This window comes from Porites lutea, chromosome 9 (assembly GCF_958299795.1).
Source record: "Porites lutea chromosome 9, jaPorLute2.1, whole genome shotgun sequence".
Taxonomy (NCBI): Eukaryota; Metazoa; Cnidaria; class Anthozoa; order Scleractinia; family Poritidae; genus Porites; species Porites lutea.
In genome coordinates this window covers 22,388,556-22,406,194 of record NC_133209.1, presented here as the reverse complement: position 1 = coordinate 22,406,194, position 17,639 = coordinate 22,388,556, and the positions used below count along the sequence as shown (strand labels likewise).

General features: G+C 40.3%; 2 protein-coding genes across 2 annotated transcripts in view; both read left to right on the top strand.

The window, feature by feature from the left end:
* The window catches only part of LOC140948297 (dorsal-ventral patterning tolloid-like protein 1), a 17,365-nt gene extending 8,230 nt beyond the window's left edge, over window positions 1-9,135 (top strand). Inside the window, exons 6-10 of the mRNA XM_073397530.1 lie at window positions 1-10; window positions 4,391-4,567; window positions 5,944-6,273; window positions 7,447-7,744; window positions 8,162-9,135. The exon at window positions 1-10 is cut by the window's left edge and continues 200 nt beyond it. Coding sequence (XP_073253631.1) covers window positions 1-10; window positions 4,391-4,567; window positions 5,944-6,273; window positions 7,447-7,709 — 780 coding nt within the window. The 3' untranslated portion in view covers window positions 7,710-7,744; window positions 8,162-9,135. The remainder of the gene's footprint in view (window positions 11-4,390; window positions 4,568-5,943; window positions 6,274-7,446; window positions 7,745-8,161) is intronic.
* A 963-nt stretch (window positions 9,136-10,098) lies between these two features.
* Window positions 10,099-17,639, top strand: part of LOC140949044 (uncharacterized) — a 41,586-nt gene continuing 34,045 nt past the window's right edge. Inside the window, exon 1 of the mRNA XM_073398296.1 lies at window positions 10,099-10,253. The gene's annotated coding sequence lies outside the window, so the exon portion shown is untranslated. The remainder of the gene's footprint in view (window positions 10,254-17,639) is intronic.

Sequence of the window (17,639 nt, the reverse complement as noted above, 5' to 3'; positions counted from 1 at the left end):
AAAGTAAAAGGTGAGAAAATAAAAGGACAGCTTTGTCAACTCAGTGTTCCAGCGAGAAATTTCTGCTTGAGGGCCAAAGTGGCCCCTACAACCCATTTTTGGGGGCCAGATATTTCAAGAAAGGGCCAACGTACCAGTATCTTGTTTCTAATTATGCAAAAGAGAAGAAACTGTTGGAAAGTTAAGGAAATGAAAATGGCAGTTTATTTGAAGCTGACATAAAGCATCCCTCTTTATACAAAATAGAGGAAATCTTCGGCAATGAAGCAAACAGCACAATCAATCAAAATGTATGCAATAGAAATAGTAAGTAATTTTTTTCATCTCATTTTCCACTTCACCGTCAAGATCTTTCGCTTCTTGTGAACTGCTTCGCCTCCATCCACTTTTTCGTTACTTACTGGGAAAAAACTTTCAACAGACCTCGAAGATGCGTTTATCCGGTTCGCCCTTTTTCGAGACGCCATGATGAATACCCCATCAGCTCCTGCGATATTACAAAAGCCAAGTCGAGGCTCAGTGGTCTCCAGACCACTCACGGTAAATCAAGTAAACTCAAGAGGATTCATCGATTGATTTTCATGTTGTGTACAAAGGTACGCAGACGTTGTTCTTTAGATTAAAAATTCTGTTTTATTGGAAAATTATTGTAGTTGAAGTAACACAGACATTTTTAAGCCCAGGGAACTAAAGAAGGAAAGGGTCATAATGGCCCTTGAACGCTTTTGGTGGGGGCCATCTCTCGGTCTTTTGCGGGATTCACGCAATGGCGCACTCTGGCTGGAACACTGGTTATTAACTGGTATTTATAATATTAGTTTTTTTAAAATATAGGTGTCATATTAAGGTTGCTTTATTTTTATCAGATGAAGGGGAGGCAGGGTGCAAAGAAATAAAATTAGAAACTCATAAGGGGTTGAAATGTGTAACTCTCATATGTTTGCTTTGTCCAGTGCTCATGATTATAATTCATTTTTGGAAAGAAAAGAAAAGATGGCTGACCTATCAAACTTTGTAAACAATGTGACGTAATTCCTCAAAGGACGATTTCTTGTTGAAAAGCTTCCCTTCCTCCACAAAAAGAAAACTGAGCATTCTTTTGAACTTTCCCTTTCCATTTTTTGTCTTTTAACGGTATATTTTTAACCTTGAAATGCAGAACTCTGGTCTTAAAACCATCGCATGGTGATTGTGTGGCAGCCATTTTGTTGAAAATGGATATCCTTCACTACGGTTTCCAAACATGGTAAAAGTGAATATTCACGAGCATTGAACGCAAGTTACACGTTTGAACCCCTTGTGAGTTTCTGATGTTATACTACTACATGAGAAATTTCTGCAATCTGATTGGCTTAGAGCAGTGGTATTTCAGCTTAATTTGAAATACCTACATGTGAAAATTGCAAACCTTTTGCGGGTAGTAGTATAAACAAATAATAGCATGATTTGTACGTGATATTTGGCATAAATACCACTCGTGATATTTCAAAATTGTCTCAAACTTCACTCGCCTAACGGCTCGTGAACTTACGTAAAACAATTTCGAAATATCACTCATAGTATTTATGCTAAATATCACTACAAATCATGCTATTACATATACTAACAACACAATTTAAGAAAATTCAACCCTCAAAGTTGAAATTTTTGTTCAGTGGCCATTTGGCGACCAACTGTTTGGGTTTAGTCGCCAGGGGAAATTTTTAGGCGCCAAATTATATTAATAAATTAATATATCAAAAATTGTCATTAACAAAAGCAGTTAGCAAGTTTAACTTAAAACGCAGCGCTGTTTATAAATTACTCATTTATTGTGCAAGGGATTATTTACTGATAGTCTGCGAACAAGGTTTGCAGATTCATCTTCTTGAATCAATACTGAAGCGGAATTGTAAAGACAGTTACCATTTCCAGTTGTCTTTAGGGCCTTCAATCCTTCTGTAGAATCCTCAGTTGGTATAATATGAGAGCAGCATCACTCATCCTCTGTTAATGTGTTCAAAACTTCCCAGTCGCAACTTAAAAGGCGATCGATCTACGTACCTCGTAGCCTTTGTTTTTCAGTAACGCAGTCCAAGTGGCAGGGTATTCTGCAGTTGCTCCCTAAAATTTATACTTGATTGATCGCCAGTTGTCGCCCGTATTAAAAAGTTAATTTCGGACCCTGCAATTTGGTGTCTATGGATTTGGTGTCTATTTGCAAATCTGTAGCATATGTGTAGCCGCACCCTCCTTTGTCCGGGGGAGGGTGTGGCTTCACGTAGGGTAGCAAATCTGCATTTTACCATCTGCACAACCTAGCCCCACACTTTCTCAAAACTCAGTTCAGGCAACAACAAACAGCAGCACTTCAAAACACGAGTTTTTGCACTCATTACACGATAACTTATGAAAGCTGTTTTACAGGAAAAGTCAACACATATTCTTGTGAACGTACAATGAAAGAATACGTTCATAGTTTGTTTACTACAGAAGTAGAAAATTGAACATCCAACTGTACGCAGCTGTATTTTGAGTCGATCTGTAATTTGACAGATTTGATGCTTACAGACGGAACTGACCGCTATTGTAATGGTGGACTTCATTCACTTTTTACAAGCTGCAGTGGTTTAAGATCTGTTTTCTGGACTTTTTCATGATCAAGAAATGCTGCAATAATGACGTTGCCCCATTTGCGAAGTTGTCGCATTTAACTTATGTACGTAGCGTGACCGATGAAAATATGTCAGTGGTAGCTCTAAATTTGGAGAAAGGTTTCTTTGCCGTAGCCACGTATTATTGGCGTTAATATTAATTTGTTGATTTGTGAAGTCCGGTGGTTTGAAGAAGGTTATAGCATCGACATTTATTACCAAATCATTTGTGCAAATGTTGGAAAAAAAAAGTGTGAAACTCAGACATATTTCATCATCGTTTACAGCTTGTTTACAACCTGCAGCAACCGATTTTGTAACAGAACTTGGTCAGATCTCTCTTAGGAACAATTTCTTTCATCCAGGAATTTAATTTTGACATTCAAGAATGCTAAAACTATCCGTTTTGTTGCTGGTTGGCACATGGTTAAATTTTCCCAGAGACTTTCTACACCAGAAATTCACACAGTTGTTGTCTTTATCTGCGCTTTGGCATCGTTGTGAAATGTAAACTGCTTTCCAGCTTTGTACTTATAATATAACTTTTAAAGCTATGGCAGTAGCAAATTGTGACGTTCAGTAATAAAATGTGGAAACCAACACTCTTTAATATTAAGAAGGGCTGGGTAAGTAAACTGTTTTGTTTTTGAGCCTTTCTAAAATCGTTGTTTGCAGATCAATAGCCTGTCTTGTGTATGGCTTGTGGTCTGGATGCCTTTTTCTATGGGTTTACCGGTATAATAAACCATAGGTTTATGACCAATCAGATTGCGCGTACTTTCTCAGTTATTTTATAAAAATTAGTAATTACATGATTGACTTGTAATTTTATTTGATAGTTTTGGAGTTTTTAGTTTTTGACATTTTAATTGTAAATACCATAAAAATCCAAAAATAAGGCCCTCCATGTATAACCCCCTCCACATATTAGCCCCCCAAACTCGTAACACAATCGCATCGCTACCACAGGAAAGTCATTCATCAATTTTTGTTATGTTTAACAAATACCCTAAGGGGTTCCCAGCCGGGAAGGCGAACCAAAAAGTCTATCGTATAGTACTGTTGTGTACCTGAATTGCGTGTGCTTCTGAATCAAATAATTCTAATGATTGTTGTACCACTTGTGTGTGAATTCACCCGAGTACCGTGACGTCAGACGGACCTTAAACTCAACACCAGGGCCTCCATGGCCACTTACCATGAATATTTGTTGGCACAACATGGGCATCCCCAGAATGTGGACAGATTTGGGAAAATCCTCACTATACAGTTAATAAAGTACCATTGACCAAGATTAGTCTGCGCGCTTCTCTTGTTACCCACAATTTCGGTTTGAGTTTATTTTCTCTTGAGTTTTCCCTTAGACGGCCACGTTCTGTAAGCAATCACTTTGTCGTGCACCATAAGAGTGGTCCCTTACCAGAGAAATGACTGAATTGAGGACAGTTTAGTGAGAGGTTTTGTCTGTAGTAGCAAGTTAATGTGATTGCCTTTAAATGAATGAATGAATGGCGGCCATTGGGGAGTGGGGAGGAAACCGTAACCCTAATCCTCCCAAACCGCCCCCCCGCCTCCTAAAGTACAGATCTGACACTCATCTAACATGGCCACGCATGACATAAAACACTTGATCTTGATGATCTTACGGAAAAATAAGGGACTGTGAACAGTCTAATAGTTTTCACAGTAACGTAAAATTAATAGTAGTGTTCCTCTTATAATATTGCATGACATTCTTGTGGGTGTTGTTTTTACAGGGGGGAGCAGTTCCAGGTCATATGATTCATCCACCACTGTTAGAAACTCAATGTGTGGTTCGAAGAGTCCATTCTTTATTACCTCATCATATGATAGAATCTGGATCAGATTTAAATCCAACAGCCGTAATCGAAAGCGTGGTTTTGTTGCTGGTTATGTCCTTTACAAGGACTCAAGTAGGTCCTGCACATATGATAATAATATCACTTTTATTAGAGATTCTTTGATAGAAGAAAGGAGAATTGAACATTCTATCAGATAAAAAAGGGTGACAAATTAATGTAATGTTTGACAAGATCTTGAGAATCAGTCAGGGTTGTTGTGGCTTAGTCTTGTCCTTGATTTACAATAAGTTGTGTACATGTATGATAAGGAGTTTGACACGAAGGGAAAATTTTAAACCAGAGATTCAATTCAATTTTACGTATATTATTTTAAAGGACACAATGTTTGAATAACCTTACATTAAGTAGTTTTTCTTTCCTTACTGGTTATTGTCCCGGGCGGGGGGGGGGGGGGGGGGGGTTACTGTCATAAATGGGCTATATAGGTATGTGCCGCTGTGAAGGGTATGATTTTCAAGCAGTTTACTCTAGGATAGGGTATATAAATCAGAGCGTTTGGGTCTAGAATAGGATATCATTTTTCAGGAAACTGATCAGTTGGTTGAAGATTTTATCTAGACTAGGGATTGTTTTTTTTTTTCTGAAATTTGGCTGGGGATGGTTTGTTGAGATAAAAATAATACTCTTGCCAGACCAAAAAGGTGCACTTTATTTGGTGAATTTTGTGGTACTAAAGTTTTGCCCAGAATCCTTTGCAACTTTCCCCGTGGGCGTAATGTACAGTAATTAATCAGGTCGGTGATCGTGTCTGGTGCACAAGATCAACACACAGATAGATAGATGAGAAGCTAGAAAAATATATCTGATTAGTTATACAGAGAAATATATAATTACAAAGAAATGTCCTTCATCACCAACAGTTTCTTGAAAGTTATGCAGATCTTGCAGATCCCTTCATCAGTGGCATTAGGGACTTTAAGATCCAACGACGCGACAGCAACGAAAACGTCGCTTAAAAAGCGAATTTGCGTTCTTTCAGTCTTTATCGCCATTATTCCTACCCACTTAATTTGTCAAATGTAGGCGAACCCTCCTGAAGTTCAGAAAGAGAAATAGAATTTCGTCGTTGCTCGTTTAAGTTTTTCATAAAACGCGAAATTAGGCATTTTCACGTCGTAGTTGTTCAAAAACGGCAAAGAAATGTACAAAAAACTGTGGCACGTGCAAAGTTGTTGTGCTTATTAAACCTTTTTTTTTTTTGACGTTCTCGTTGCGGTCGCCTCGTGGGATCTTAAAGTCCCTATTTGCTGTTATTCACAGCTTTGTTTTGATAAGGATGCAAAATAAATAATGATTGTTCCATAAATAAATTGGGGGAAGGTGGTAGCCCTGATCATTACCCGTTGCCGATATGAGTCAGTTAACATGGTTCATTTAGCTATTACATTTCATGTAATATCATTATAACTTTGTCCTCTTTTAAACAGAAAGCAGCTCCACCACTAGCACTATAACTGGCATTGTTGTTGGGATCATAATTCTGGCGGTTATTGCTGGCTGTATTTACTACGTGTTTGTGTACCGAAGGAGACTTGCCAAGCGTCAGGCTGCAGCAGGACAACATGCGATGACTGCACAATTTCAAGTGCCTCCTCCACAAGTTGGGGTACCACACCCACCCCCACCCTCTCAACCTGGTTATGGACCACCCCCTCCTGCAGGATATGGTGCACCCCCTCCCCCTGGCACTGTACCATCTCCAGGATATGCCCCACCCCCTTACAGCCAGGTTGTGGCTGCACCTTACCCTCAGCAAGGTCAGTTGTGTTACAAAATTATTATTATTATTATTTATTAATTGATTACTTATTAATTATGAATGAATTAATAATGAAGGAGTATATTTGCCAAGAATTACTACTAGTGAAGAGTGAAGACAACGAAATAAAACTTAGTTTAGCATTACAATTTCACTACATTTCCTTGCACAAGTTACATGGCAACTGTTTCAGAGTTTCTTTGCCTATGGACAGCTAAAGATCAGAAGTGAGCGGGTTGTATTCCAGACAAAATCCTAGCAATTCATTGTACTTTGCACCTACAAAGTTTTCTGTTAAAAAACCAAGCAGATTTGATTCAACAAAACTTCCCTTTAGTCAGTTTGTCATCAAAAGTGAAAGGAAAGTGAATTTTATCAGACCACAGTGGGGGGAGCATTTTAAATTGAAGAATTTCGCTAACAACTAAAATACACTGTGCCAAGCTTTTCACCCATGGAGAGTTGGAAATTGTCAAGGAACAGTGAGGTTTAAAGCGGGGGAAAAGAAAAGGAACAGAAAATTAAAGACAAAACTTAGTATTAGAAATATTCCATTGTATCTGTGTATTAGAGCTATCTTAATGACAGGCATGGCAAGGAATTTTTAGCCAATGCTTTCCCATCGCATATCGTGAATATCCCCCCCTTTAGTGTTTTTCTTCTTTGTGTACACATTGCTTAGAGGCTTGTAAATTTACGTGTACCCAGTATTCCTTTACAAACAGTAGGATCTATAGACTTTTCAAAAGTTCGTTTTGATTGGGTCATGGATCAGGAGTGAAAGTGGTCTACTTTCAAGGGTTTTGCACTTGTTCTTGTGACTTAGTCGACTTTTGGGCAAGTCTGTATGATCTAGTATGTTTCCTATATAATTTTATCACCATCTGTAGGTGAAGGGGGAAAATGTGCGCAGCTATAGTCTCTCACGTGGTACAAAACCTCCACGCTGAAGAGCAAGACGCACTGGGAAAAGACAAACAAAAGAAATTACTATTTTAAATGATGTAAGACTTTTGTTTTTCTTGTCCCGGCGCTTCCCTTGTACTCCAGCATGGCAGTGTTGTACCACCTGATACGTGGTATGTGGAAACATTGGAGAAGAGAATAGTTAGTAAAGGTTTCGTGATATGATTGAGTTTTGTCTTGACTAATCATATGTTGATATTTAAAGATAAAACTGGACAATACCCTCCGCCGCAGGGTGGGCCAGCACCCTACCCAGTTCAGCAGACTGCAGGAGCCCCACCCTACCCCCCTGGTCAGCCACTAGCAGTGGCTCCTTATCCACCAGAGCAGCCAGGAGGGGCACCAGGCTACCCTACAGCTCCACCAGCGGGTGTCGCACCTTACCCAGCAGTGGCACCTGGAGGTACTACCCCCTACCCCTCAGCAGCACCTGGAGGCTCCGCACCCTACCCCACTGCACCACCATGAAATGAACCATATCCCACAAAGCAATAGGCTATCAGGTGAGGGATTGACCTTTGTCATGTTGTTAGCTTTTTCTTTTTTGTTGTTGTTTTAATTTTTCGAAAGTCATAAAGGTATATAGAGAGGGGATCATCGCAGGCTGTATTTAGATCTGTCTCTCTCTCTTTGGCGGCTTTGCTACCCTGGGAGCCAGAAACTTTTCTAGCGCAGTTTCCGGTTTCTGTCAAGTCTTTATACCTCTGGTAACCATAACTCTGGCTTTGCCCACAAGAGACGAGATCTGGATACGACATTACCGCCTCGTCCCTTAAAAATGGAGGTGACCGAGACAAACAATGCGATGATGTGGAGTCTGACTTTATAGAAAGGAAAACGAATGGAATCTCGGTAGTTATAGTCAAATGTTGTTATTGCGAACACCCTTTCTGATTAATGCATGCTGTCTTATTTTGCAGGCGTCGGAATATTTTAGACATCTGAGACCGATGTTCATAAAGCCGTAGGAAAGGTCATTCCACGCGTCACTTGCTGCTTCAATTGGATAATTAATAGATTGGTTTGTACCCTGCAGGTTAGGTTTTACATTGCTGTTAAAGGCACCTCGTCTCAGCGGACATATCGCGGGCTCTCCATTCGATGGAAAATTCCGGAAAAGTTTAAGTTTTTAATGACAAATTCCGTAATTTATCAGCTAACTTTGGTTTGGCTGTTCAATAAGTAGAAAAGACAGCTTGGAATTAACTTTAACTTTAATTCCAGAAAAATACATAAGAACAACCAAAGCCGGGGGCTTAAATGGTCTAAGGTCAACAGAAAACGTGAAGGATTTACATGAATAAAAGAAGGCTTTAACACAGACCGCTGACCCCCCTGGTCAACTTTGTCATCTTCTATGTTTATCAGACTTCATGCTCAGTAATTTATTTTTTCCTATACGCATAATTCTCACATAGTCTTTGAGAGACATCTTTAATGTTGTCATATCAATCATAAAATATTTGGACAATTTCATACTTTATGTGATGACTCGACGCTTATTTGTCATTTGACCAAAATTGGAAGAAACTTAATTTTTTTAAAACCAAAATAGCACAAAGTCGGCGAGACGTCACAAATCAGATGCCTCATTATCGATACTAATAGCAAACCTTTTAGAAAGTGTCACCTTTATCCTGAAACGGGGATACCATCACGTAAGACGTGTAAAGTTAAATTAATGCACTGTATTAAAAAGAAAAAATGTCCTAGAATAGATAAAAGTTGATCATTGTTCTTTACAGTTTTTCTAGAATAACAAGGGAAAGACATTTTTATAGGGAAAACGTATATTGTTCAGTTTGCCTCTGTGTTTTACCTATTTGCTGTACATTTAAACGTCACCCACCATAGATGTGTTAAATAAAAAAGAAAAGAAAGCATTCGTTTTAAATTGTATTATTGTTCAGATTCGCTAGCGGCACTTTGCAAAAAGTGGCTGTCATTTTGATTTTACTCAAGGAGCAACTTTTGAGCAACTTTCTAGAAAAGTCAAGCACTTTCGGGCAACTTTTAAGAAACTTTGAAGCAACTTGTTGCTGAGGCTAACGTGGGAGAAAAATTCTTACACAAACCTAATCACCCATACCCGCCTCAAAAGTCAAATGGTCGGCCCCTAAAATTCCTTCTACGTTTCATAACATAGTGTGGGAAAGCCAGGCCGCCATCGTCATGAACTGCTTTGTGGAATAAGGTCAACCGCGAGATTGTTCCTCGTTCCTTCAGTGGTATCCAGTTTAACTCATTCAAGAGGTTGATAACTGTTTCTGGTTCCCGCTTATAGCAGTTTTTAACAAACCGTGCGGCTCTCCACTGTATTCCCTCTATTTGTTTGAGAGCCAGCGTTTTCCACGTGGAGCCTAACCTGAGGTCAGGCTCTATTTTCGTTTCGCTTCGAAAATTACATTCCGGTGGGCAAGGCGAAACGAAAAGATAGCCGTTAGAACCGCTAAAATTAGGCCTGAGATCAGGGGCGCTTGCCATTTAGTCAAAATTTCCGGAGTTTCCGGTTCAGCGGTAAATGGAACTCGTTTCGTCGGCTCGTCCCACTGGAAAATTCCCAGAAGAAGTGGAAAATCTTAAAAGGTGGGCCCGTTTTCACGGTTGGAATTTCCGAACGGAATGTCGAGTTCCATTTACGTTTATCGTAGTTTGTACCAGTTCCAGGTCCACGGTCGGGCACCGCGACGTACCGGGGTTTACGACCAAATGGAACAACTTTTTACCAATCGGAAATTCCACTTTTGCTCCCACCGAAATTTCCGGGTTTTTTCCTAAATGGAAAGCGCCCTAGAGGTTAACCACCTTTCCCGGGTCCCGGGTCCTTTCCCGCTGTTTTTGTTTTGTTTTCACTGAAACCGCTGGACGACACAACTGGTGAGGTCATTGTTATCTGAGGTCTTGGCTCTTGTGCGCTTGCCTAAATCAGTTTCCGTCACACTCACTGGTTAGCATTGGTTTCGGATGGTTCGTTAAAATCTTACACCAAAGAAAGCGAAGAGAACAACGAAGGTATGGTAAACGCATGTAGTATATGGCAGAGGTATTTTACAGAACGCCGAATGACTCCGAATGACTCAATTTTGTAACCGTACTCCTTTAATTACTAAACTTCAGTGTCATTCGGCGTTCTGCATTTCATGATTTTGCGTTCCTCCTCGCGAAACGTCCCTCAGCGGCGATGAGCGAGGAGAAACGTCTGCCGTTCTCAGGCTAGCAAAATACCCCTGTCACAGGATTTATGTACTTAAGCTTACGTAAATCCTGTGACGGGTATTTTGGTAGCCTGCGAACGCCAGACGTTTACATGACGACCGAATTGACTCTGTTTTTTTACGATTGAATAAAGAAAGTTCTAGCACCGATTTGTGTGTCTCCTAATATCAGGGGCACCCAACGACCGTTTTCGGGGAAATGATCTGAAATGGCTCGTTATGCATCCTGGTGTGCTTTAAAAGCAATATAAATGAATAATTCGCATCGCTAAAAAAATTTGATCTGTTCGGTCGTCCTAGGAGTGGTTTGACCCTCTCGAATTTTTTAGGGCTGTTTTTCGCCTTTCCCGAAAATAACAGCCTACAGTGAAAGCTTTCCGAAAACGCAAGATTACCTGACGAGCTTTTCCCTTGACCGAAATTTTTAGGGGTCCTTTCAAGTTTTCTCCGAAAACTTTATCTAGTGTGAGAATGTCTCCGAATTTTCTAGGGCGACGTAGAATGTATAGAAAATTCTAGGTGTAAAAGAAAAGGCATTTAAGTGATTTTAAAGCCAGTTGAAACGTCTAATGAATGTATAGAAAATTCTAGGTGAAAAAGAAAAGGTATTTAAGTGATTTTAAAGCCAGTTTCAAACGTCTTGTACCCTGCCAAACTCAATTCGCACGGCTCTTACGGAAAAATCTGAAATACGGCATGGCACTGACTGATTACAACGCACATTGAACGCAGTCAGCTAAGGCAGTTGGCAGAGTTGGGATCAGTTGGAATAGCCCAGGGCACGGCTCAGTGTTCTCTTCTTCAGTGTTCTGTTCTGTTTTTTCTGTTCGTCCCCAAGGGGTAAGGTGCTCTGGGTGCTAAGGTAATACAGTGGGTAATAGGAGAGGACAGCTGATGGGGGGAAGAATAGGCCTTTCTGAAGAATAGGCCGAATAGGTCCAGTAGTAAAGATCAGAAAGATCAGAAGATTACGCGCTTTATTACAGTTCTTTGAACAGTTTAAACAATTGTTTAAATCAGGTACTGTTTCCTGTGTTTCGGCGTCAGTGTGTCCTTACGAGTAATTGCTGAAACAGAAATTTGGTAAGAAAACACTCAGAACACGAGCTGAGAACACTGAAATAACCAAGATTCTGGAGTCTGGAGATTCCTCCAAGTATAGATAATAATTTACAATTATCTGAATTATTAGGTGAATTATCAGCTGACGATGACAGTGAATTATCAGGCTGAATTATTCCTGTTGTAACACGAGTGCGCGTTGGGCTGGATACGAGTCTGCTGATGAGTTGGCTATAATATAATGTGTCAGTGATGGGTCTAATGGGTTTATCTTTCTTCAGCTGTTTCTTTTTCTAACAGTTGCAAGACTGCAGTGAGACTTCTGACACTGATTTTGTTTTTTTCCTTGTTTGTCATCAGTGTGTCATATTCGTTTTGCAGTGAAAGTTAAGGAACACAGCAATCCTGATCCGAACAAAGGTTCGAAAGGTTCGGCAGGTGCATACGATTTCGCGACTGCAAAGCCGCAGTCAGAGAACGACTGAACACTGAATGAAGCAAGATGGGCAATCGAAAACAAGGGATATTCAAGTTCGGGTGAAAATCGAATAAACTGAATAAAGTGGATATACTATAGTTTGGTCTGCCATTTTTCAACTGAACTTTTCTGTGGTCGCAGCGCGCGCCAAGTCCAGCGATCTACTGTGTTCAGCCTATTATACTCATTGCATTTACTTTGCATTATATTTTACCCGAGTGGAAAACCTAATTTTTCTCGTTTGCTGTTGCTACTATCATTGGGATGGGAAGCGGGCTATGTACATAGTTGATGTAGAACGAAAAAAACCCGTAACACGCTAAAAAATACCGTATTTATTCGAATAAGCGCCCAACCTCGAATTAGCGCCCACCTCGAATAAGCACCCATCCTAGAGGCAGAAAAAGTTAATAAACACCCAGCCTCGAATAAGCGCCCACCCACACCTCACAGCCCTCCCCTTTCCACTCAAACTAAAATAAGCGCCCACCCCTACCCCCATTCCTCCTTCGACACACAAAAAAATTGAATAAGTACTAATAAGAGACTTCCCCGAAGACGGAGTTTTCTTCAGAGTATTTTACAGAAAACTTGCATTGTTACATCTTCTCGTTTTGTTGTTACCATTTATTGTTTTGTTGCAAAATAAACGTACTACACTTGCTGAAAATGGTGAACATTCAATAAGGGCCCAGCCCTGAATAAACGCCCACCTAGAATAGGCGTCCACTCTCAAGGTCCAAAAATTTAATAAGCGCCCAGGGCGGTAGTCTGCTACACAGCCGTTCTTCGTGTCGTCACGCAACGCTCCTAGTATCAGAGAGAAGTAACGACCGGAAATATTAAAGTCTACTCAGTGTCTACTGTTCGCAGGCTATGTGATCTGATTTGATCTGGTGAATATTCACCGGCGATCAGCCGTTTTTTTTTTTTTTTTTTTTTGGGTGAAAGGGAAACCACTCATCGACCACTGGGACTCAGCTGAGGACTGCTGATTTAGTTCTCGAGTCGTCTGCACCGCAGACTCAGTTTTTTCCTGGGTAGTTTTTTTCCGGAAACTGCGGAAAATACAAGCGGTTTGCACTCAGTGCAGTGTGTTCAGTGTGGCTTTGCAAGGCAAGGCGATGATCGTGAATCTAGTCAATCTGGTGAATGAGCAGGTGAATGGTCTGAGTGCTGTGAATGGTCAGCTGAAAATGGTGAACACATTGATTACAAACTGATTACGGTAGTTACTAGCAAAAACATCACAGATTTTAAAAACTAAAAACGAAGTGACAGCACTGCTGTTAATGAGAATCGTCGCCGTTTGGTACCTTTGTTCAAACCGTTAAGTTGAAAAAAAAAAAACTTTTAAAAAAATAACTTATCGAAAACAACAACCTGAACAGCAGAACACGCACTGCTGGAAGTCAGTGTGGAAGTGGTCAAACACAAATCGGGCAAATTTTTTATGGTCTTTCATCAAGTTGCTTCAGAATATACAGAATATAAAGTTCAGAAGGCTTGTTTCTCAGTCTGCAGCTACTATATGGTTAAGAAAATCGGTATGATTTCCCGAAATTCTCCGAATAATGTGAATTGCTTTTTCTCTGTTTTCTCTAGCCTATCAGCAAAATCAGGAAGTGGGTGTTGACAGTGTTGATAACCTCAGAGCAGTGACAACCTGATAGGTTAGGACAGAAAGAAGAGAAGGTCAGATGTTGGGGTGCGTTGCAAACAATAGTTCTTTTGTTGCGCACAGCTGGACTATGTCAAATCAGCACCACCAACGTCACCCTCATTCAACCGAATTGCCGTTGATTTCTTGCACCGCACTGCAAAGAAAAGACTCGCTGAGCTAAGAGGTTTGATTCGCTTCTCGTTGCTTTGGGCTGCTTGCATTCTACATGGAGATTTCATTCGCTTATATTCAACTGTCTTTAAAACGTTAATTCAGGTAAGGTTTACTTCATTTTAACCTAACTGTTTTTGGGACCCTAAAGAGGAGGAATTTCACTGTAACGTGGCTATGATTTTAGGATATTTTTAAACCAAAGAATGGAAGAATTCATTTAGCTTTCCGGCCTTTCTATCTTATTCGTTTTCTGTTTGTTTTGAGAAGTGGTCTTTTTTTATTATACGTCTTCTATGTACACCCCATTCGATAAGATCTCCCTGTTCGTTTCTAGATTTTGCGACATAATTTTTCAGTTTTTGTAATCATTGTAATCGAACCGCCGCCTCACCGGTCTGAGCTTTATACTGTTTTTATTTCGCAAGGTCCAACGATTCGGCATATTCGGTCTACTGCTTTGGCCAGGTTAGACGGACAACTTTTCATGCGCCGAACCTAACGTGTTGAATCAGCACATGAAAAGATCGGCGTCTGAACCATTTAGGAACGCCTTCTTTGTAACGGCTCAAATGCATAGGTCACCTTTTGTCTGTTTTGTCATGTGCCGATTCAGCGATTAGAAAGAATATACTATCATTTTAATGATTTTAACTTTTTTCCTGCCTTTGCATTTGGCTGGGCAGAATCTCTTCAGCCGTTCTAGATTATATGCTGAATACGTATCGATCGGTCTTCAGTGGCTAACTCTTTGATAAACCAAATAGCGCAATCAAATGTTTAGGATTTCGTAACTATGTTAACCGGCTCCTCTTAGAGCTTCGATTTGATTCAGGGCTGGTGGTTACGCTCATCCTCGTCAATACGGTTTTACCACAGATGTATGCAGACCGGCTGAATTAGTCAAAATGAAATATGCAACATGATCTAAATCAATACAATGGAAAGGCACAGTCCGTCTCCACTCCTCTGTTTCCATATCATGCCATGTGTTTCACCGGTCTCTAAATAATACTAATACTGTAACAAAGATATCTGCTCGAGTGGCAAGTTAGTGTCATAAGCCCGTGTCGCGAGCATTTCTCTGCGAATTCGTCGAAAAGTAAAACTGAAAAACCCGATCTGAAACGTTCGGAATGCTTGGTGCGATGGTTGCTCAGTATGGAAACTTTGGGAAGATCTAAGATTCAGCTACAAGGTAGCTCGCTTGAAAAAAAGAACAGTGGCATGCTATGAATTAGGAAACAACACCAATTTAATAGGTCAGGCAGTAAAAATACATAAAACAGTGAACAACAAATTGAAAAAAAAAATAGAATATGCAGGTAAAGCCTCCCACTCATGAAGGAATGTGTAAACTTTTAGGTCATATCAGCAGAAATGTTTCCTGTTACATCAAGGTTGGCGGTGAGCTCATTAATTTGTTTTGATTTCTTTATTGCGAAATAATATTGTTATTGTGTGAGTACTTTTCCCTAAATAAAAAAAAAAGATTGATCACGTTCTTAATTTTGCAGACATTCAGATATTCTTGTTTTGATCGCACTTTTTACTTAGAACAAGGAACTCTATTTGGCCAAGTATTTTAATGTTACTACTGGTAATGGTAAAATAATGGTCCTCAAAATCTTGGGTGAGGACCAACAACCTCTATTTTCAGGGTAGTTTGCCGTTACTAAAGGTCACGTAATGGTCACCAAAAAAACATAATTGGCTGAAGACCAGTTGACCTTCTCTAGTTCCCGCAACAACCTCTATTTTGAGGGTAGTTTGCTGTTACTAAAGGTCACGTAATGGTCACCAAAAAAACATAGTACCTAATTGGCTGAAGACCAGTTGACCTTCTCTAGTTCCCGCAACAACCTCTATTTTGAGGGTAGTTTGCCGTTACTAAAAGGTCACGCAATGGTCACCAAAAAAAAAATAGTGACTAATTGGCTGAAGACCAGTTGACCTTCTCTAGTTCCCGCAACAACCTCTATTTTGAGGGTAGTTTGCCGTTACTAAAAGGTCACGCAATGGTCACCAAAAAAAGATTAGTGAATAATTGGCTGAAGACCAGTTGACCCTCTCTAGTTCCCGCAACAACCTCTATTTTGAGGGTAGTTTGCCGTTACTAAAAGGTCACGCAATGGTCACCAAAAAAAAAATAGTGACTAATTGGCTGAAGACCAGTTGACCCTCTCTAGTTCCCGCAACAACCTCTATTTTGAGGGTAGTTTGCCGTTACTAAAAGGTCACACAATGGTCACCAAAAAAAGATTAGTGAATAATTGGCTGAAGACCAGTTGACCCTCTCTAGTTCCCGCAACAACCTCTGTTTTGAGGGTAGTTTGCCGTTACTAAAGGTCACGTAATGGTCACCAAAAAAACATAGTAACTAATTGGCTGAAGACCAGTTGACCTTCTCTAGTTCTCGCAACAACCTCTATTTTGAGGGTAGTTTGCCGTTACTAAAAGGTCACGCAATGGTCACCAAAAAAAGATTAGTGACTAATTGGCTGAAGACCAGTTGACCTTCTCTAGTTCCCACAACAACCTATATTTTGAGGGTAGTTTGCCGTTACTAAAAGGTCACGCAATGGTCACCAAAAAAAGATTAGTGACTAATTGGCTGAAGACCAGTTGACCTTCTCTAGTTCCCGCAACAACCTCTATTTTGAGGGTAGTTTGCCGTTACTAGAAGGTCACGCAATGGTCACCAAAAAAAGATTAGTGAATAATTGGCTGAAGACCAGTTGACCCTCTCTAGTTCCCGCAACAACCTCTATTTTGAGGGTAGTTTGCCGTTACTAAAGGTCACGTAATGGTCACCAAAAAAACATAGTAACTAATTGGCTGAAGACCAGTTGACCTTCTCTAGTTCCCGCAACAACCTCTATTTTGAGGGTAGTTTGCCGTTACTAAAAGGTCACGCAATGGTCACCAAAAAAAGATTAGTGACTAATTGGCTGAAGACCAGTTGACCTTCTCTAGTTCCCGCAACAACCTCTATTTTGAGGGTAGTTTGCCGTTACTAGAAGGTCACGCAATGGTCACCAAAAAAAGATTAGTGAATAATTGGCTGAAGACCAGTTGACCTTCTCTAGTTCCCGCAACAACCTCTATTTTGAGGGTAGTTTGCCGTTACTAGAAGGTCACGCAATGGTCACCAAAAAAAGATTAGTGAATAATTGGCTGAAGACCAGTTGACCCTCTCTAGTTCCCGCAACAACCTCTATTTTGAGGGTAGTTTCCCGTTACTAAAGGTCACGTAATGGTCACCAAAAAAACATAGTAACTAATTGGCTGAAGACCAGTTGACCTTCTCTAGTTCCCGCAACAACCTCTATTTTGAGGGTAGTTTGCCGTTACTAAAAGGTCACGCAATGGTCACCAAAAAAAGATTAGTGACTAATTGGCTGAAGACCAGTTGACCTTCTCTAGTTCCCGCAACAACCTCTATTTTGAGGGTAGTTTGCCGTTACTAGAAGGTCACGCAATGGTCACCAAAAAAAGATTAGTGAATAATTGGCTGAAGACCAGTTGACCTTCTCTAGTTCCCGCAACAACCTCTATTTTGAGGGTAGTTTGCCGTTACTAAAAGGTCACACAATGGTCACCAAAAAAAGATTAGTGACTAATTGGCTGAAGACCAGTTGACCTTCTCTAGTTCCCGCAACAACCTCTATTTTGAGGGTAGTTTGCCGTTACTAAAAGGTCACGCAATGGTCACCAAAAAAAGATTAGTGAATAATTGGCTGAAAACCAGTTGACCTTCTCTAGTTCCCGCAACAACCTCTATTTTGAGGGTAGTTTGCCGTTACTAA